The 21,989-nt window shown below is 47.6% G+C and overlaps 1 protein-coding gene across 2 annotated transcripts in view; it reads right to left on the bottom strand.

Annotated features, from left to right (window-relative positions):
- Positions 1-21,989, bottom strand: part of LOXHD1 (lipoxygenase homology PLAT domains 1) — a 202,709-nt gene extending 180,720 nt beyond the window's left edge. Inside the window, exons 1-4 of one of the 2 annotated variants that reach the window (XM_067699194.1) lie at positions 21,632-21,989; positions 15,508-15,622; positions 8,840-8,920; positions 6,746-6,930 (exon numbers count right to left, since the gene is read on the bottom strand). In XM_067699194.1, coding sequence (XP_067555295.1) covers positions 6,746-6,930; positions 8,840-8,920; positions 15,508-15,622; positions 21,632-21,761 — 511 coding nt within the window. In that variant the 5' untranslated portion in view covers positions 21,762-21,989. Of the gene's footprint in view, positions 1-6,745; positions 6,931-8,839; positions 8,921-15,507; positions 15,623-21,631 lie in introns of those variants that run through there. The other variant, XM_067699191.1, reaches the window with a different exon arrangement.

Here is a 21,989-nt window from a genome sequence, read left to right as displayed (position 1 = left end):
TAGCGCAGTCTTTTCCACAAATGGTGCTGAGAAAACTGAATATCCACATACAAAATAATGAAGTTGGACCCTTACCTTTCACCATATACAAAATTTAATTCAAAATAGATCAACAACCAAAATGTAAGAGCTAAATCTATAGCACTCTTAGAAGAAAACACTGGGACAAAAGCTTCATGGCATAGGATTTGGCAGTGACTTCGGATATGACACCAGAAGCATAAGCAACAAAAGAAAAACTAGGGAAATTAGACTTCATAAAAATTAAAAACTTTTATGCACCAGCAGACACAAATAGCACAAAAGGCAGCCCATGGAATGGGAGAAAATATTTGTAAATCATGTCTGATAAAGGGTTTATATCCAGAAATATATTCTGGATAGACTCTTACAACTCCACAAGAAAACAAACAACCTGATTAAAAAATGGGCAAAGGACTTGAATGGACATTTCTCCAAAAAGATATACAAATGACCAATAAGCACATGAAGAGATGCACAACGTCACTTATCCCCAGGAAATGCAAATCGAAACCACAGTTGAGACACCACCTCACAACCATTAAGATGGTTATTATCAAATATAAACAAATAAAAACCCCAGAAAATAACAAGTATTGATGAGTGTGTGGAAAAATTGGAATTGCTGGTAGGAATGCAAAATGGTGCAGCTGCTGCGGAAAGGAGCGTGGCAGTGCCTCAAAAAGTTAAACATAGAATTACCATATGATCCAGTAATTCGACTTCTGGGTATATATCCAAAAGAACTGAAGGCAGGAACTCGAACAGATATTCGTACATCAATGTTTACAGCAACATTATTCACAATAGTCAAAAGGTGGAAACAACCCAAAGGTCCATTGACAGACAAATGGATAAATAAAATGCGGTCTATACATACAATGGAATATTATTCAGCCTTACAAAGAAAGGAAATTCTGACACATGCTACAATGTGGATGAACCTTGAAGATACTATGCTAAGTGAAATAAGCAGTCACAAAAGGACAAATATTCTATGATCCCACTTATATGAGGTTCCTAAGTAGTCATTTTCAGAGAGACAGGAAGAAGAATAGAGGTTACCAGGGGTTGGGGGAGGGGGAGGGGAATATGGAGTTATTCTTTAATAGGTACAAATTTCAGCTGGGGAAGATGAAAGAATTCTGGAGGTGGATTGTAGTGATGGTTTCACAACAATGTGAATGTACTTGGTGCCACTGAATGGTGCATTTGAAAATAGTTAAGATGGTAAATATTATGTGTATTTTTCTACAATAATATTTTAAAAGAAGCAGGCAATAAATATTATGTATATTTTTCCACAATAATTTTTAAAAAGAAGCAGGCAATGGAGTCAGGGAGGCCCTCTGCCTGCTGTTCTGATGAGGCCCCATCTGAAACACAGGGTTCTAGCTTGGGAGGCACGTTCTTGAGGGGCAATGATAAACCAGCGCTGCTCAGGAGCCAGGCTGGGGAACAGCCACAAGAGGAGAGGCTGAGGAACCTAGGGGTGCAATCCTGAGAGGAGAGAGCCCTGTCTTCCTACAGCCAAAGGGCTAACGTGAAAATCTCCTGTACCGGGTGAGGGGAGGTCTGAATCAGATTAGCAAACATCTCAGGGAGACTCATGGGGGTTTAATTTCAGGCTGATCCTTCTGACAACAAGTGCCGCTCATCAGTGGGATGGGTTGCACTGGGAGGTTGGGCAGCATTCCCCACTCAAGAAAGGCTAGATTTAAACCAAAGCTGGAGAAGCAACTGGCGGGGATGCTGTGGAAGGATTCCTGTGACAGCAGGAGGCTGGGCCAGCTGACCTCCATGAGCTCCTCGCTCTGATCCCTCAGGCTCTGATCTCTCAGGTGCCCTTGGTCTTGCCCAGTCCAAGGGGCAGACAGAAGGCACATTCCACCAACAACTAGTAGCCCTGCCTTCTAGTCCCAGCTCTGTCAGTGATTGGCTGTCTGATCTTGGATGAGTCACCACCTCCCGGGCCTCAGTTTACTCATTTGTGTAATTAACACCTGCCTGCCTTCCCTCACCCCCACCCCCAGAAGTGTGGCAAGGACAAAGCGAAGCAAAGACTCATGAAGAGGAGAGCCCAGATACCTTCGCAGCCCTCCTCCCCTCCCTCCTGGCCTCTGCTTTCCCTTTCTCTCAGAGCAGAGCTGGTAGTGTTTCCAAGGATGCAGTTTGCACACCACTGGTGGTATGTGGGATGCTAGGGGTGATACATGAGGCTTATCTAATGTTGCATATTTATTTTAATATGTGCTAATTATCCTTGATGTTTGTAGCAAAGGATAACAATAAAGTTTTTAATGATAGCTATATCCACTTTTTTTTTTTTTTTTTTTTTGCAGTTCGCAGGCCTCTCACTGTTGTGACCTCTCCCGTTGAGGAGCACAGGCTCCGGACGCACAGGCTCAGCGGCCATGGCTCACGGGCCCAGCCGCTCCATGGCATGTGGGATCTTCCCGGACCGGGGCACGAACCCGTGTCGCCTACATAGGCAGGCGGACTCTCAACCACTGCGCCACTAGGGAAGCCCTCGGCAGGCGGACTCTCAACCACTGCGCCACTAGGGAAGCCCTCAACTTTCTTTTTAAAATATACTTACAAGTTAATATAAGTTGTAAAAAGTGAGTTAAAGAAGAAGAATAATAACGAAAGTGATATTTGAATAAAGCAAAAGTCTTGAAGGAGGAATGTGAGTGGCTGGGATTTGGGAACCCCAGATGGATTGGGGAGATATAACAGCCTGGGCCCCCAGGCCCCAGCAACATCCCCCCAGGCCTGGTGATCAGATGCAAAGAAGACCAAAAGACAAAGCCCTTTTGGTTGGTCCTGGTTCCCTTTGGTTGGTTGCCTGGTTCCCTTAAGGTGCCAGATTTTACCAACCGATTGACAACTAAGAAATAGAACTAGGTTCTCGGCTCCTCCATCCACATGACTGTGAGCTGGTCGACTCCTACCTCCTTCTTCTTGAACCTGCTGTCTCTGTTCATGCTGGTGCCAGTGGCTCCATGAAGAAGAGGACAGCCCTGACTCAGCCATTCCCCTCAAGGTGGTAGGAACATGTTGGGTCCCTCCCCCAAAGTATACTTAAATAGAAGCCTAGAGACGAAATGCCAGGCTCTGTGCCACGCGGCGAGGGTGATATTCTTGTCCGGGGCAGCAGTTCCAGTGCACCTCGGCTTAGCTTCTGCACCAGGGAGGGCAAGCTCCCCTCAGGCACTTGTGTCTTTAAGCATGATATGCGAGATCCCCTGTAGAGGAACCATCTAGAAAACTGATCAAGGCCCAGTCCCCTCCACTCCACTATTATCTGCTGATCACCTTGGTCAAAGGGTCGGTCGGTCAGCCTGGAACACCAACCTTCCCTGAGGAGCCGGAATGAAAGAAAGTTCCTGCTGATTATTAGCCAGAACTTTGGGAGATGGCCCTTGGGGGTGGGGAGAGGGGAACAAGGGGAGGAGGGCATGGAATACACTCAGAAAATGCCCCCTTTCCTCTCTCCTCCTTCTATTGTGGCCCACATCGCACATTTTGAAACATTTTTACCTGTCAAACTACGAATAAAGAAATAATTATCTTCCCCATTTTGATGATCAAAGACCTCCAAACACCAAGTTAGTATAATTCCAGGTGAAAAGAAAAGAAACTTAACCTTTTGTTTACCAACACAGTCCCTGAATATATGAAGATCATTTTTTTCATTCCCTCTCCCAGAATCTAGCCTGGAAATACTAAAAACCCAATGCCCCCCAGCCCATAAAGGAGCAGGGAGCCCAGTTAGGCAGCCTGATTCAGAGACTTTAAGAAAACACTACCCTGGACAGTTCTTGTGGAAAGTTGGGGAACCACTGAGTTAATTCATTCTTTCTCAATGGTGATTTTCAGAAGCTCTTCTCCTAACAGTGGAGCAATGGATTTTCATGTGACCAAAGCAGAAGGTTGGATAAGGAGCTAAAAGGAGGGAAAAGGCCAAGAAAGGGGAAACTAAGAGAACAAAAGAGAAAGATGGCAAGCTTGACAATTTGCTAAGGATTGATCCTGATAAAGAGACTGGATCAAGGATTAAAGTGCCTAAGGTCTATAGGAGAATTGGTGAAATTCAGCCCAATAGAAAAGACAGGCACGGGGGCATGGGCAGGCAATTCACACACACACACACACACCACAAATGGCCAATAAACATATGAAAATGTTCAACCTCACCAGTAATCAAAGGGAGAACATTGAAAAGCTCCTTTTCCAGAATGGCCATCACCAAAAAACCTACAAACAATAAATGCTGGAGAGGGTGTGGAGAAAAGGGAACCCTCCTACACTAGAGGTGGGAATGTAAACTGGTACAGCCACTATGGAGAACAGTATGGAGGTTCCTTAAAAAACTAAAAATACAGTTACTGTATGATCCAGCAATCCCACTCCTGGGAATATAACTGGAGAAAACCATAATTCGAAAAGATACATGCACCTCAATGTTCATTGCAGCACTATTTACAATAGCCAGGACATGGAAGCAGCCTAAGTGTACATCAACAGAGGAATGGATAAAGAAGATGTGGTACATATATACAATGCGGAAGATGTGGTACATATATACAATGGAATATTGGAATGGAATGGAATATTACTCAGCCATAAAAAGAATGAAATAATGCCATTTGCAGCAACATGGATGGACCTAGAGAGTGAAGATGGACCTACTGACTGAAGTAATTCAGAAAGAGAAAGACAAATATCATATGACATTGCTTATATGTGGAATCTAAAAAAAGGGTACAAATAAACTTGTCTACAAAACAGAAATAGAGTTACAGATGTAGAAAACAAACTTACAGTTAGCAGAGGGTAAGTGGGGGGAGGGATAAATTGGGAGATTAGGATTGACATATACACACTACTATATATAAAATAGATAACTAATAAAGACCTACTGTATAGCACAGGGAACTCTACTCAATACTCTGTAATGACCTATATGGGAAAAGAATCTAAAAAAGAGTGGATATATGTATACATATAACTGATTCACTTTGCTGTACACCTGAAAGTAACACAACATTGTAAATAAACTATACTCCAATAAAAAATTAATTAAAAAACATAATAAAAGCCCCTGTTCCCATCCAGTTGGGAAATTAAACAATACTACCAGCTGTTGGCAAGGCTGAGTGGAGTGGGTGCTCCTACACAGCTGGTGGGACTGTGCACTGATGGGTCCTTTCTAGCACACTTTGGGAATACCCATTAAAAGCCTTAACCCTGTGTATTCTATCTGACCTAGAAATTCCACTTAGGAATTTATCTTAAGGAAAGAATCATTTATCTGTGCAAAGATTTAGGTGTATTGTTCATAATAGTATTATTTATAATAACAAAAAATTTAGAGGGGGAACACAGTATAAATGTCCAACTATAAAGGATTCAATGAATAAATGATGGTATCTCCCTACACCAGAATGCTACAGAGCCATTACAAGTAGGGGTGTTGAGTGACATTTAATGGCTTAGAAATATACATGCTCTAAAACAGGAGATGTTGTAACAGCCCATCCTTTCAAACTATATATTCATAGAAAAGACTAGAAATAAGTGTGCAAAAATTTCACCAGTGATGTTTTTCCAGGTGATGGGATTACAGGTATTCTTCTTATATAATTGTGTTTCCATATTTTCTAAATTTTCTGCAATGATCAAATTTGGTTTTTGTAGTAAAAGATGGATAACATATCTTTAAAAAAAGAATCAGTGAAGTTGCAGGTTATTGTGATGGGGACAACAGAGGAATGGGGCAAGTGTTCAAGGTCAGCTGGGAGGTGGGACATAAGAGGTAGACAGAGAAATTGAGAGCTGAAGTCCATTGGAAGAGAGGATATGTTTATGTGCTCAGCTGGGGTGCAAGAGCCAGTGGCACTTGGAGACCACTGGGTACGTGCTGGGAGGTGAAATGTGTTCTACTGGGTGACCGTGGGAAAGTCACTTCTCTTCTCCTGGCCGCCAAGTTCCTTTCCCCTCCGATGGCCCATGACTCTGTGCAATCAGGCTATTATGATGACGGTACCCACATGTGATGTCCCCTTATTTGAAAAGACAAATATGTTCAATAATGGGGTGAGGTGAGGTCAGGACTTTAGGTGACAAAGGAGTGATAAAATAGGACATGAGATACAACGTGCATTTTTATATGCTTTGATCCCCTGCCTCCCATTTTTCCTGTAGAGCTAAAAATGACTGAATTTAAGGATTTGGGCCAAATGTACTTGAAATAAGTTGTTTCACTCCTCATAAAGTCAGGAGGAGTTGGGGGCAGCACGATGGAACTCTGGAAGCTGTAGATTGCGATTCACATCCACCATGCCCCCCTGGCTGGAACTCACCTTCCTTGGTCATCAGAAAAAAAGCTAGGGAACAGGAAGACAGGGAAAACTGCCTTTGAACTCAGAGAGAACGCTCCATAGATACTCATCAACAAGAGCTGTTGAAAACATAGGGTACATTCAGGGCTGTGCCCATTCCTCCATCACGGCTCCAGGACCTCCTGCATCTCCCACTTCCATGAGCCCCCAGAACTTGCTCTTGGGAGGGACCCAAGGAAAAGCTGGGGCTTCCCCTGGGCCCTAGCCAACAGGAAGAGGTGGCAAGGGGTGATGGGGCTGCCCAGAACAAGACAGAGGCCTGGGTGAGCCCAGTGCAGGCAGGGAGGGATGGTGGGCAAGCCAGCCTGGGCACTGACCTCTGGGCACGTCCATGGGGTTGAAGCTGGCCAACAGGTCGCGACACCACTGGCGGTCACCCTCCACCTTGCTCAGCCAGTTGTTGCAGTTGAAGTAGTAACGGAGGTGAGGCCGCTTCATGTCGGTCACAATCACACGGTCCAGGTACCAGCTGGCGTGCAAACCTGTGTTGTCATGCTCGATCCTGGTGTGCAGAAACAGACACCCGCACCGTCACTGGCAGAACAGAAACGATGCCCCTTCCATACCGAAATACCCCAATGTTTGTTCCAAAGAGAGGTTTAATCATTTTGATGTTGTTGTTACTTTACCTCTCCAACCTCAGTTTCCTTATCTACAAAGTGGGGACTCCTTGCAAGGTGGATGAGCTTATGAATGAATGTTGCATCGTTACATTGCCCACAAGGAGATATTGCCTTCCATGGAAAATCCAGAATTGCTAAGGCTTGCAGCGGGACCATCTTGAGCTTCCCCTCTCTCCCTGACTCCCAGACACACCCCCACACCCCAGATACTCAGTCCCACCACCCAGAGGATCCCCCATGGCCACATAGGACTGGTGTTGCCCCATAGAAATATCACATGAGCTTCATGTGTGAGCCAGATAGGTAATTTTAGATTTTCTAGTAGCCACATTGAAAAAGAAAGACACTGGTGAAACTAATTTTAATAATATAATTTGTTTAATCCACTTATCATTTCAGTGGGTAACCGTGTAAACATCTATTAATGAGCTATCTTACATCCTTTACTTCATACTAGTTTTCCAAAGACCTGGTGTGTTTTTGCACACACAGTGCATCTGGTTTGGGCTAGCCACATTAGAGTGATCAATAGCGCCGTGGGGCCAGGAGCTGCTGAGCTGGGCAGCAGAGATCCAGACTTTTCAAAATCTGGCCCCCATTATCTTCTGCCACTTCCTACACTCCTCTTCATCCTTGGCAGTCCAGTTTTCTCTTTGAGGCCCAGTTTCTTCCCCAGAACTTGACCCTTGGACGACCTCACTTAGCACCAAGCATCCCATCACAGTGAGGCCTTACAACTTGCAGGTCTTAACGGGACAACCACAGTCCAAGACAACACACACATGGATGACACACATGATATACCCAAGGATGCATGGCTCTGCCCGGCATGGAGCCTGGCACATAGTGGACCTCAGCTTAGTGGCTGCCTTTCCCACACACTGACACCTTCTTCCCGACCCTCCCCCATAAGAGCCCCTTCCGTGTTCATAACCCCCTTTCCCCACACAACCGGTGCCAGGGCCCTCATAAGTCCCTTATTTTCCCAGTAAAGAGAGTTCATGGCCCTATATTTTCTAGTGGGAGGAAAAAAAAAAAAACAAGGACTGAATGGAGGCAGCATTTCCCTTCTGTCCAGGCCCTCTAGTCTGGGTACAGTCAGACCATAAGTGATCTTGACATGCTGGCAAATGGGCATGACTTGATTGGGGGTGGCAGTAGGTGGAGGGGGGCAAACAGGGGCAATTGAAGGCTGTTCCTTAGCAACCAGGCTGGCAGAGTTATCCCTCCCCACACATTCACAAAAACTCCACCAGACAGAGCAAGATTAGGAGAGATCTCTGTGAAAAGGCATCCTGCAATGTGACCTGGCATCTCTAACACTCACTGGGCGCTTACTGTATGCCAGTTAATATTCTAAACACTGACTCATTGAATTCTTACTAACTCTAATGGTGCCTTAGGAGCTGGGCACCATTATTACAGACAAGGAAACTGAGGCCTGGAGAGGAAACCTTCCCAAAGTCCCACAACTGGTAAATGGCAGGGCAGAAATTTGAACGAAGGCAATCTGGACTGAGTCTACTAACCACTTTGCTAGGGTTTCTCAGAGCATATTTCCCAAGTGTGTGAAAAATTGTCTCAAGTTGTCTTAACCCAAAGAAGTGAAACTCTAATGGGCAAATTTAGGGCACAATGACTCAGAGTGGGAGGGAAAGATTTGGGCCTTTGGTCACCCCTCAGATGACGTCAGGAGAGCAATCAACACCCAAAAGTGTCAGTAGTGAAATCAGTTCCTATTCTACTTGCCTTCCTCTCACCCAACCTGGTCAGGGGCCAAGTTCTCACCTGATTTTGTAGATGAGGCCCACATTATTGGTTCTCACCCGGAACACATCGACGTTGGCTTTCTCAAAGGCAGATTTGCTCCTGCAATGAAGGTGTGCACAGTTAGCACAGACCAGCACTTGGTTCACAGGCCCTGGAGGAGAGCCAAAGGCTGGCATCCCCCTACTTCCTCCACCATCACACTCCAGGAAGTGCTACTGCCAGCCAATCCCATTCTGAGATTCCTTTCTGACATGGTTTGGAGAGGTGGAGGGCAAGGATGGTTAGTATTCATTCCTTGCTTTCACGCCCAGGTTCTTGTGGGATCCTTGCTACGTATCATTAAGGCAAGCATGGTGGGCAACATTAGCCCCATTTTACAAACAAGTAAATTGCTAGTTGGTAGCAGAGCTGGGACCAGAACCTGGCTCCCAAAGTCATGATCCAATGCTCTGTGGTTGCTCTGGGTTGGGAGAGTGGAGGAGGAAGGAAGGTGTGATAAATGCCATGGTGCTCTTGGGTCTGCAGGCCTCCTGGCCTCTCCTCCTCACCTGCCTTGCTCTTGCTGGGAAGAGTTGCAATGGCAGCCCCAAGTGGATGCATACCTTGGGTGGTGGGCCATGGTCCTGCCATTCCAAGGAAGGAAACATTCAACACAAACCAGTGACCAGGGAAGTGGGGGCAGTGAGGGAATGCATGTCTGGCATCCCACAGAGGGTGCAAACAGAAGCAAGTGCACCTGAGTTGTTTCTCAATGAGATGCCCAAGCAAGTCCAGACTCAGGAGCGTCCTAGCATCCATCAGCTTAGACACAGGAAGGCTGGAGCACCGAGTCCTCTGGGAGTGGAAGCCTGAATCTCACGTGGACATCTGCTCTGTCCTCTGTGTAGGCCAGGACGCCCGCCGCTTGAGCCCAGGCCTGCTTGCAGCTCTTCCTGCTACCACAGTGAAGCCCTCACAGGGCTGAGAGCTGTGGACCTCTCTCAGTGCTCCCGGCCAGGGCTTTCAGCACCAGCACACAGCCCATAGGAAAAGAAAAACGCAGAAGATATGTCTGTTCATTGGCCATCACATGTTTCAAAATAAAGTGGGAGGTGAAAGGCCTTCTCCCCAAGGCAGCAAAGGCTCAGACTCTCTCAGTAACAGAAGGCTTTTAAGGTTCTAGAGACCCAGAAGCTGTGATTCTGCAAACAGACCCACTCTGGCAAACAGTCTGGTCTGGGGAGATATTTCCTTATGGTGGGCACAGCATGAGACATGGGGCCCAGGGCCCTCCTAAAGCAGTGCAGAGCTCACAAAATCAGGTAAAAATGTGCACCAAGGCCGCCTTGTCAGGGAGAAGAGCCCCCAGTGGTGTAGCCCGGGGAACAGAGCGGGAGGAGAGAGTGGCGGGAAATTCCGGGTTTTGCTGGAGTGAAAAGGCCCGCCCCCAGGCTGGCGACATGGACCTGTCAGAATCTCACTTCCAAGGGCGAGTGACAACATGGCCTGTATTCTGTTGCAGAGTCAAAGCAGTTGTTAAATGACTTGCAAAACACGTGAACATCGATTATGTGCATCAGGACTGTGTGAATGGGAAACAAGGAAATGAATGAGAGGTATTTTCTGTTTCAGTATACAAGACAAGGAAATCGATTTTTAGAATAGACAGGAGTCTCTATATCATATAAATACCCTACAAAGCAGTCTCCCTGGGAAGCTCTATGATGGAATATTATGCAGCCATTAAAAATCCTATTGTGAAAGAGTATTTAATACAACAGAAACAGGTTTATGAAATAGGCTTAAAAGAAAAAGCAGGTTAAAAATAGAATGTATAAACAACAACTAATACAAAAAGGACACCAAGTTCATTTAAAAACAATAAAGAGGGGGAGGATTTATACAAAAACATCATGTCTACATAATAAGACTATTATGAAGTGCTGGTTATTTATTCTTGTGTTCATTTTTTTCAGTTTTCTGAAGGAAGCACATCTTGATTTCGTAATTATGAAAAAAGTACAGTCCCCTGTTTCAGAACCCCCCGCTCCATCCAGCCCACAGCTGCTTGTGGTGAATTCTTCGGAATGAATTTGAGGCTCGCTGGGCTTCATCTGCTGAGGGTGCATGGAATTTGGGAAACAACCAATGCCAATGAGTAGGGGAAGTGGAGGATGATTTGGAAAAGAAAACACAAGGTGTGATTTGGATGGAAAGCAGCTGGCTTTTTAGGGTGCTTCTCATAAGAGTTCCAGCTCCAGCAGCTGCATCCAGCAAGGGGAGCTCTGCACCTTCAAAAAGGCCCTGCACGCGTGACCAAGTGGAATGTGGGTTGGCGCTTTCCAGCGTGTTTGTTAAATAATCGACCATGCTGCTTTACAGTCACTCAAAAAAGACATTTTAAAAAGCGAGGTGGAAGAAGGGAAACGAGGAGGAAAGGTTTGCCAGGATGGGCAGAAGGCGTGCTCCACGCTCTCTCAGGACCACACTGGAGCATCCAGGGCACCACAGGATGTGACGCAATCATCCACAGTGTTTACGACATGGAGACCAATATCCTGGCGGACAAGAGCAAAGCCTTCTGCATTTCAGGGGTCTCTCTTCAGAGAAGGGAAAGCAAAGGACTGCAGACACAGGGCTCTACAGACTCCCTCCTCTCAGGGAGGGGCCAAAACAATCCCAGATGAGCTCCAACCCCAGCCCACTTGGGGTCAGACTCCGGAATCCCTCCTTCCAATAAGTCAGAATGCAAATGCTGGTGGGTTTCAGAAAACTGACTGAAGGCGGTATGGAAACAGCAAACGACAGAGGTCCCTGGCCAAAGAAACATCAGAAATAGACACTTCTTCACATTTCCTTGTGGGAGATGGCAGGTTTTCCACAGCTCCTGGTCAATCCTCAAATGCAGGACACAGCTCCCTGCCCGTGCCTGCCGTTCCACAGGGATCCCACCCTTTCCAGGCAGCACAGGGCATTTTAGCTGCCCCCTGGGCAGAGCCAGCAGACTAAAATGCCAGGATTCTACCACACTTGCAGTTGGTGAATTCTCAACAGGAGAACCGTGTTCCAGAAGATACATGAGATCCCATCCTTTTGCCATATCCTAAGCATGTGACTCATTGTTGGGGGTGGTCCTGGGTCACAGGGAAGGGGGCTTCCTCTGGGATCCAGAGCTGTTGGTACTTCGCTAGTGTGGAGGTCAGGGCGGAGGTCAGCTAGCAGGGGAATGAAGTGAACGTGTCCCACTCTTTGCTGCCTAAGAGAGGGTCCAACGTGTGCCGAGGAATTTAGACCCCAGACCATGAGGGTGAGACCCGTCAGCATTTTAACGTCAGGCACCGAGGCTCTTCTTGCAGCAGGAATTATTTTGTTTTGGAGAATAAAAAATCCTAATAAGCCACCCGGGAGTAGAAGGTAAAGGCCTGGGGCAGAGGAGAAAGGCCACAAGAAAGAGTGGAATTGATGGGAGAGAGAAGAAAGAGGACGAGGGAGAGGCAGGAGAGAAAGGTGGGGTGAGAGACACGGCCAGAGGCTGCAGAGAAAGGGGTTGGGGAGAACTTCCAGGAAGGGTGGTGGCTTAACTTTAAGACCTTGGTGCGGGCAGGCGGGGCGTCTATCTAGTATTCCACTTTAAGTTGTCTGTGTTGCTTCCACGTGAACTCTGGCACCCCGAGTTATCAGTGAAGTCTGATGCACACCAAAATGCCTTGTAGTTTGTGTGTGCTTGTGTGCATGTGTGCATGTGTATATGTGTGCTTGCGTGGATGTATGTGTGCGTGTTTGTGGGTGTAAAACAAGGAAAAGGAGCTCAGTTCCAGTTGACACAGGGGTGTGGGTGTGGGTTTGGGGTGACACAGTGTGGCCAGGAGGGAACAGCAGCAGACAGTGAGAGGACAGGAGATCGCGAGACCAGTGGGCCAGACCCCAGGGACTGCTGAGGGTGAGGGCTGGGCTGGGCTAACTGCATCTAAATCTCACAGAGCTCGGGGACCTCCGTGACCTCTGCATGCTGGTTACACGGCAACCTGGACTTCCTCGGAAAGCAGTACTCCCCTCCCAGACTCGAGATCTCCATCTTGAATTGGAAGGGTCTCAGATGGTGAGGATTGTGTCTATGCGATTCTCTTTATAGACAATTTCTCGGGTCTTGCAGCAGCCAGACTCTGGTCTCCTCTCTCCCCGTTTACCCTGCTCACCGCAGTCAGATTAACCCTTCTTGTCTGCACCGTACATCAAGCCTCCACAAGGCTTTCTCCAGTCTGGTCCTCCCCTGCCTTTCCCACCTCCCTCCTCTCTGCCCCTCCATGCAGCTGGTAAGTCCCCATCCAGCCCCCATTGGTCTGCAGTGTCCCTTGTGGCCTCCATACTTTTTCAGCTGTTCCCCCTCATCTAAAGTACCCTCTTTCTGCCCCTCCTCTATGAGTCCTTTTCACCTGTCGAGGTCCAGATCACATATCCTTCCCTGTAAAGTCCTATTCTAGCCACGCTGATACCAAATCGTCTAGTGAGCTCTATTTGCAAAGCACTGGGATAGGTGCTGCAGGCACAAAACAGACCTCCCATCATCCTCTGGGTCCACCTATGCATCCCGCTATGCATCACCTCTCCAGCCTCTCCAAGGACATACAGCTGATGCTGCAAACGTGCCTGTATCCCTGAAACTACCCATTTCCTGCGGGCCCCTGAAGAGCCCTCTGGACCAGCCGGATTGGGACCCTGGCCTAATCTGTGCCCTTGATGCCCTGCTTGGAGCAGGACACAGGTACAGGAGGGACCCCTACCAGCAGACCCGTGGAGTAATTGGGGGGAAGTTGATTCCTACATGCAGGCTATCTCAGAGAAGCTGGCTGCCTCTGTGTGGCTTCAGAAGCACCCGGAGACCTGCTGGCCCTGCCAGCTCAGTCGTGCCTGAGACCCTTTACCGTGACAAAGATTTCCTTCCCATTGAGAAGGAAGGCTGGAACTCAAGACTCCCAGGGCGAGGGGACACAGTGACAGACCTTCACATGCGGTTATAAAAGTTGACTCTGGGGACCTTCCTGAGAAGGTGTTTTGACAGAGGAAAAAGGTGAGGGGGGAGAGTCTGAGGGTCCAGGTGCATGAAAGGAGGAAAGCCAGTGAGGAACCACCACAAGAGGGGAAATGGCTCTTTTTGTTAAAAAAAAAAAAAAAAAAAGACAGGCTGGGGACTCCAGAAACGAAGCTGGCCAGCTCCCCAGGGTCTAGTGGCTTCTCCCTAGAGGGGTGCACTCCGGGGAGGACACATGGCAGAGGATGGATTTCATGTATTCTCTTTACCGTGCCCACAGCACTGGAGCAAAGGGCTTCCACAAGCGAGTCACTCGGCAGTGTAAGCAGTACAAGAGGGCAGGTACCCTGTTCTGCGGAAATGGACAAAATAGGACGTTACGCCTGCCTCAACGCTGCCGCATTTACACCAGAGGCTGCCCTCAGGTTAAATGTGTTCCACTGGGGCCTGGTCTGTCTGCTAAGCACAGAGTTTGTGGATCTCCTGGCCTGTGGACCCACCTTTCTACTGCTTCGCCTGCCGCCCCTGGAGGTGTCAAGCTATAAACCCCAGAGGTCACACCCTGGAGCCCCAGGAGGCCTGCAGGGGAGTCTCCCACACATCCTCTAGGGCCACGGGGTCATGTGCTTGAGGAAATGTCTGCATCAAGACCCTGGGGTTTGAGGACCAGCTTTACCATCAAAAGTTCCATGACTCAGAGTTGCTCACCACTCCCCTCTAGGCCCCAGATGCCCCGTAAGCAGGTTGGAATAGATTTAGTTGTTTTCAAGTTTTTCTTGGCTACAGAGCCCACGGTGCAAAGAGTATCTGACTGAGAAACTCGGTGGATATGATAAACATAAGTCAAGCTCCTCCAGGGGGAGGAATGCTAGGGTATTGGGAGCCCAAAACCAGCTGACCAATCCCCTGTTCCACTCAGCACAGGGTGAAATACAGCTGCCCAGGCCACCAGTGAGGTCCCTGGCCATCTCTGGAATGCCATGATTCTGCTAGAAAGTTGCCATGTGTAGTAACTGTGTGTGCACATGTGTGGTGGGGGGGAGGGGATGGAAAGGAAGAGACAGCAGCCTCTGCTCTCAATGGGACACAATGAAATGGAGGGCACAAGTGTGCACACACAAGCACATCTACACAAACACACGCACTGACTTGAGTGTGTGTTAGCGGGCAGGCAGGTTCAGTTTGATGCTGGTCCCAGGTGAGACGTAGGTGCAGAGCGTTTAAGCTCGTGGCTCCCTCACATGCATGGCCTTGTCCCCTCTTCCCAAAAGTCCTATGAGTTTGGTAAGATGAGGATTATCACTTCCAGATGACATATGAGGAAGCCAAAGCTTTGGATGCCAAGAGATTTGACCAAAGTTATACGGCAACTAAATGGTAAAGCTGGGCCTAGACCAGGTTTCTTGATCCTGAGGGCTTATGCTCCCACATCAAAGGACAGCTAATATGAATTCTTGGGAATTCTGAGAGCCAAAGTAAGCATTACCATACACAAAAAAATCAAGAGAGGAGCTAAGGAAATCACTGGGAGGGGCCTGGCTGGCACGTGATCGGTTGTTAGCAAGGCCCACACCACTTAATACACCTGTGGACACACCTGTCTTCTCTCATGGGTTCCAGAACTTTATCAACCCCCACTAACAGCCCAGGACCCCACCAAGGCTGAGTTGGTACTCACTTGCTGGTAAGATGGAGCTTGGGAGAGAGCCCATTCTCTCCAAAAAGGGTGATGAAGACATTGGCACTGGTCCCTGCGCCACGAACATCCCCCGTGGCTGTGACCACCTCGTACACTGCAGGAGGAAAAAAGACAGACCGCAGGCTCAGAAGAAAGCCCAGAATCCTATGTGGACTCGGAGAAGCCATAGCTCCTGCCGGATCCACAGGGGGATGCCCAGCCCCAGAGCACGCTCTGGACCCCTGCTGCAGCCCGCAAGCCTCTGAGCCAGGGTCAGACCCACACCAAGCCCTGCTCTGAGACCACAATCTCCCACTTAATGCTGCACATTCATCCTACAGGTAAGGAACCTGCAGGCAAGGGGACAAGCCCAGGTCACACAACACACAATGTCAACACCAGAGCCCAGCCCAAGGCCTCCCAACGCCTGTCTGTGATCTTTCCAGCACAGCACATGGGTGCCATCCTAGCCAAGACCTTCTTCAGAGCCCGCCCCTGGCTCTCACCTTTCTCTCTGCCCTCTACACAAGGCTGCCTTGCAGGCCTCACTTCCTGTGACCTCCTGGGTGTTGCCATGGCAATCTCAGGATAACACATCTTAGTGGGGGGGGATGCAGAACTTTGCCAGTGAGTCCCTGTGGGCAGGGGCACGGAATTCCCCTCTCTTTGTCCCCTTGAAGCTTGTTCTGTTTGCTGTTGGTGTCTTGTCTTTTGATGTCCCTGGTTCTGATGAAGGTCCCCGTGAGGGGGAGAAAGGAAGAAGTACATTTGTGTGACTCCCTGTCTCTTGTGATAACCAAAGCCTTCATTCTTCACAGTCTACACCACAGGGATTCCTGATCGGCAAACAACTCCTAGAGCCCTCCCTGAGATAACTCCAGGACCTGAAGTGTTGCCCATATGGTTTGCACATATACAAGGATGTTTCCCAACTGAGTGTTCATAGGAAAATGACCAGCACGGTGGAAATTCTAGAACCACATCACATGAGAGAAGACATACAGGCCTGGAGATGCCTGGTTTAGAGAAAGGAGTCTGGGGTATGGGAGAGGGATAAAGAAACTACCTCCATAGCTGCCCCAAGTGTACAGAGCTACTTCTCAAATAGGACACTAACCATTAAAAAATGATAAATTAGACAGTTAAAATTAAGACCATCAGGAGAATGAAAAGGCAAGCCACGGACTAGAAGATATTTGGAATGCACACACAGGCATCCCACATAATACCTTGTTTTATCACAATTCCCTTTATTGTGCTTTACAGATATCATGTTTCTTACAAATGGAGGGTTTGTGGCCACCCTGTGTCAAGCAGGTCTATCGGTGCCATTTTTCCAACAGCATTTGCTCACTCAGCATTTGCTCACGCCTGTCTCTGTCACGTTTTGGTAATTCTCGCAATATTTCAAACTTTTTCATTATTATTATATTTGTTATGATGATCTATGATCAGTAATCTTTGATGTTACTACTGTAAAAAGATTGACTTGCCGAAGGCTTAATTTAGAAATATTTCTAAATTAAGATATGTACATTTCTTAGACATAATGCTATTGTACACTTAATAGACTACCGTATGGTGTGAAACATAACTTTCATATGCACTGGGAAACCAAAAAATTGGTATGACTCGCTTTACTGTGATATTTGCTACATTGCTGGGCTCTGGAACCGAATCCACAATATCTCCGGGGTCTGCCTGTCACCAAAAATGGACTCATACTCAGAAAATGTAAAGAATTCACACAAATCAGTAAGAAAAAGAAAGACCAGACAATTGCTTTAATGGGCAATAATTTGTTTTAAAGATAAACATACACTTACCATAAGACCCAGAAATTCCCCTTTTAGGTATTTACCCAAGAGAAATAAGAACATGTCCACACAAAGATCTGCACACACACTTTCATAGCAGCTGTATTCATAACAGCTCTAAACTGGAAAAACAACCTAAATGTATCAACAAGTGAATGAATTTTTAAAAGTGTGGTATATCCAGACAGTGGAATCCTACTCAGTGATAAAAAGGAACGAACAACTGACATATGCAATACGGATGAATCTCAGACACACGATGTGGAGCAAAAGAAGTCAAACACAAAGCACTACACGATATGTAATGCCAGCTCTGTGAACTTTAATCTGTTTTAACAGAAAGCAGAGCATGGTTGCCTAGGGTTGAAGTTAGGGAGAATTGCCTGGGAAGGGGCACGTGGAACTTTTGAGGGATAATTTAAATGCCCTATAGATAAATGGTGCTAGTGGTTACATAGATGTATACATTTGTCAATACCCATCAAATGGCACTTTTAAAGTAGATTCCTTTTATTGTTAATTATATTTCAATAAAGTTGAAAAATGGGCAAAAGACTTAAATAGGCATGTCATAAAAGAGGATATCCAAATGGCCCATAAACATAGGGAAAAGGGCTCAGCATCATTATTCATAAGGGAAATGCAAATTAAAATTATCATGAGACACTACATGTACCCACCAGAATGGCTAAAATTAAAAAGATGGACAAATACTAAGTATTGTCAAGAGTGTGGGGCCATTGGCACGCTCATACATTGCTGGTGGGAGTAGAGATTGGTACAAGTCCTGGCAACTAAACATAAGCCCACCCTATGGCTCAGTGATTCTACTTCCAATTATAAATCCAAGAGAAATGAGTGCACGTGCGCGTCCGGAGCCTGTGCTCCGTAACGGGAGAGGCCACAACAGTCAGGGGCCCACGTACCGCAAAAAAAAAAAAAAAAAACAACTAATGTATGTGATAGAATCAGGAGGGCCATTACCTCTGGGAAGAATTTTAAAGGAGCTTTCAGGAGGTTAGAAATGTTGTGTCCTGTTCTGAATGGTGGTTACACAAGCATGCACATGTGTAAAAATTCATCAGCTGTTCCTTTTTGAGTTTTGTGCTAATTATATATATTACATATATAATTTATATGTGCACATACATATTATATATATTCTATAATGTGCTGTATATACATATATATAATATGTATATTATTCTTCAATTTAAAATTTTTAATTTAAAAAGTTCAGACAGCTGAAGAACTATCTTAGAGAAGACAGGTGTCTCATGAAAGACACAAAACTCTGTTTGGTCCAGAGAGGAGGGTCCCAACTAGTAACATCCCCTGGTCAGCACAAAGAAGAACTGTCAACAGCAACAAGCGTTGCTCCTAGCACAGAGCATGACAAATGGGAGATGCTCGATAAATAATTACATGGATGGATGAATGAAAAAACAAGTGAATGAATGAAACAATCAATGAAATGAATGTGGACTATGGAAATAAATTGACCAGTATGTAAATCTCAATTCTACCATACTGGCTGCATGATTTCAACCGAATTTCTTACTGAGATTCATTTTCCTTATCACCGAGAGAGAGAGAATTTCTTCCTTGAAGGATTATCATAAGGATTAAATCAAATAAAACAAGGTTTTCAACTTTCATACTCATTGACCTAGCATATTTCCACTTCTGGGAATTTATCTTACAGACACTCCTTCGCAGCTGGATGAAAGATATACATTCCATAAGTGGTAAACTGTTACCATCATCACATCACCATCATCATCTCCACTGTTGTCATCATCAACATCAATATCATCTTCAACATCACTACCATCATCTCCATTAACAACATCCCCAAGAAGGAAGGCTGCCTTGGGAAACTGTATTCCAACAGACGCTGGGTAGCCCCCTGTCTGGGATACAGGAGAGGAAAGGGCCCCAGGGCTAGAAGCTTGTGCAGCATGACCTCTGAGGTCCCTTCGGATCCCAGATTCTGGTAGGAGTCACTCTCTTCCCCTCATGGGCCCTGTATTAGTCAGGAGGTAGACCAGTGCACCAGCCTCAGCCTACCCTCAGAGCATGGAGGGAAGCTGCTCTCCTTCCTCTGGCTGTTGATAATCTCCAGTGTAGCCTGGAGGTGACCTGAGCAACAGAGAAGGAAACCTAGGCCTTCCTCCTCTTCCTTCTTCTTCCCCATCACACTCATCAAGATTCTCCACAAAATGCAAGAACCCAGTGCTCAAAGGGAGTAGGCGACACATCGTTCTAGAGCAGAGAGGGTAACAATGACAGTGCAGGTAAAGTTCAGACAGTGACTACTGTCAGAATCTTACACATTTATCGCCCATTCCTGTAGCTGACTGACTGACCCGCTGACTGCGGAGTCAGTGGGTCTGTGTCTCTTAGAAATGTCAGCATGGCACCCACCCTGGCCTGCTCTCCTCCAGCTATTTTCAGCAGCGTCAAGATTGGACAGTACAAGAGTAAGGGCCAGCCGGAGCAGCAAGATTCAAATCCTAACTCTGTTACTTCCTAGCTTTGTGATCTTAGGCATGTTACTTAACTTCCCTGTGCCTCAGTTTCCTCACCTGAAAAAGCAGATTTTAAGAACCCAACCCACCTTGTTGGGTTGTTGTGAAGATTAAACCGATCCACGTGGGTAAAGTGCTCAGCGTGGTGCCTGATGCATTAAATACATGATTCTATCGAACAGCATCGTGGCCTGAAGTGGGGACTTGTCTTGGGAACCGTTGAAGTTCCTGTCTCTCCTGCTTGTGACCTTGTTGACATCACGTCAGTTCTCGGAGCCTCAGTCATTAACCTGAGACTAATCACACCTGCCTTGACTGTTCTCGGGGATATTGAGGATTCCAAGTGAGAATGGAAGTAAAGAGGCTTTGAGAAGGGTGAAAAGAAGAGGGAAGCTGTGAAGGATCACATCGTCACACTAAGGCAGGCAGAACCCATGAACAGAAGTGGATGGGATGGCGGCTATGAGAGGTTTCCGAGTGCTCTCACCAGCAGGCGTGCTGGCTGGGGCAAATCACCCCAAAGCTGAGAGTATTTGTGATGGGTGCTGCCCGCACATCTAGCCTCAATGCCCCTAGCCCCACCAGACAGAGCTTGGAGCACACGCGCTGAGAAAAGGCAGCGATACCTCACTTGTTCTAGGTCCTTCTTTCCTCCCCACAGTACCCACCTCCACCCCCGAAGGTGCCCAGGACACCACGCCAGGAAAGAGGCTTCAGCAGAGTCACAGCCTCAAAGTGCCATAGCAGCGACCACCTTCTCTGAGCCTGGGGTCTGTGCTGGGAGCTGGGTTAGGAGTCAGGACAAATAAAGGAGCCCCACCCCCACCCCCCGCACAGAGGTCAGGATGGCTGAGGCCACAAGCCCAACAGAATCGGATATAATCAAGGAACTCCCAGCAGACAGGAATTAAGGAGGGCAAACAAGCCCATGGCAGGCACAGAGCAAGCATTCGGTACTTATCTGCTGAATGAATGGGGGAGTCAGTCTGGTGCTTACAGGGAGAAGTGAGCCAGTTTAGAGGAAGCGCTGAGAATTTAAATGCCTTCAGGGGCCAGGCAGGCAGCATTGAGGAGTAACACAGACCTATGAGTGATAAAGTCCGCTGCCTATGGGCATTCACAGTCAATCATATTTTTTTTTAACTGTGAAAGTAAAGCAACACCAACAAAAACAGCAAAGCAAAAAGAATCTCTCCGCAAAAGCCAACACTGGCTCCTGGGCCCCCCGTTCACCCCTTCTCTGGTTTACCTGACAAGACGGTAGAGCATTTCTAAGCAGCTCCCATACACCCCAGAGGAAGGTGAGACCGGAAGGACTGGGCCCGGGTCCAAAGCACCAACTGCCCTCCCATGTGGGCCAGGGCCATCGCCTTGCAAAGCCCCAGGCCCTCACCTCCATCGGCCGCGGTGGGCAGCGGGCCCCAGCCCCTGCTCGGCACCCGCTGATGACCAGGTCTCTTCCCACAGGCCTCTGCACAGCCTGACGCAGGCCACACCTCAGAGACCAGGCGCGAACATGGCTTCTGGGACGTGTAGGACCTGGAGAGTGTGGGCACTCGGTTCTAGTCTATTCTGTGCCAATCAGGCTCTGTGACCCTCGCTACAGTGGAGGCCCCAGTGTACCCCAAGGGGGTGTAGGATAGACCCAACAGGATAATCCACGAGAAAGGGGCTGGGTTGGAACCTAAAGTTCCTCCCTCAAAGCCAGGGACAGGATGGTGCCGCCCCCGCGGGCCCCGCCTGCGCCCCCGCCCCGCAGGCCAGGACCCCGCACACCTTTGGCCTTGTAGTACTCGTGCTCCAGCTCCTCTTCGTCATCTTCTGAGGCGTAGCTCAGCAGCTCCTGCTCATACAGGCCTAGAAAGTCGATGTCCTCCTTCCTCCTCTTTCTCTTCTGGGGCATCATTTTGCCGGCTGTCCCTTCCTGCCACTCACTGGCTCATGGTGCCCACCCCTTTGCACCTGCTTGGACCCGCGGCCCTCTCACCTGGAGCTCCCGTGCACACGCCTGGGGGGGCCAGAGCCCACACATGCCCACACAGCTGCCCTGCTCCCCTCTCCTCGCTGGCCCCTGAGCAGAACCTCGGTGCTTTATTTCTGGCCCCCTCCTCTGCACCTGCCGTTCTCTTTGGGT

This window comes from Pseudorca crassidens, chromosome 12 (genome assembly GCF_039906515.1).
Source record: "Pseudorca crassidens isolate mPseCra1 chromosome 12, mPseCra1.hap1, whole genome shotgun sequence".
Taxonomy (NCBI): Eukaryota; Metazoa; Chordata; class Mammalia; order Artiodactyla; family Delphinidae; genus Pseudorca; species Pseudorca crassidens.
The sequence above is the reverse complement of the archived record's forward strand: the minus strand, read 5'-3'. Positions and strand labels throughout refer to the sequence as shown.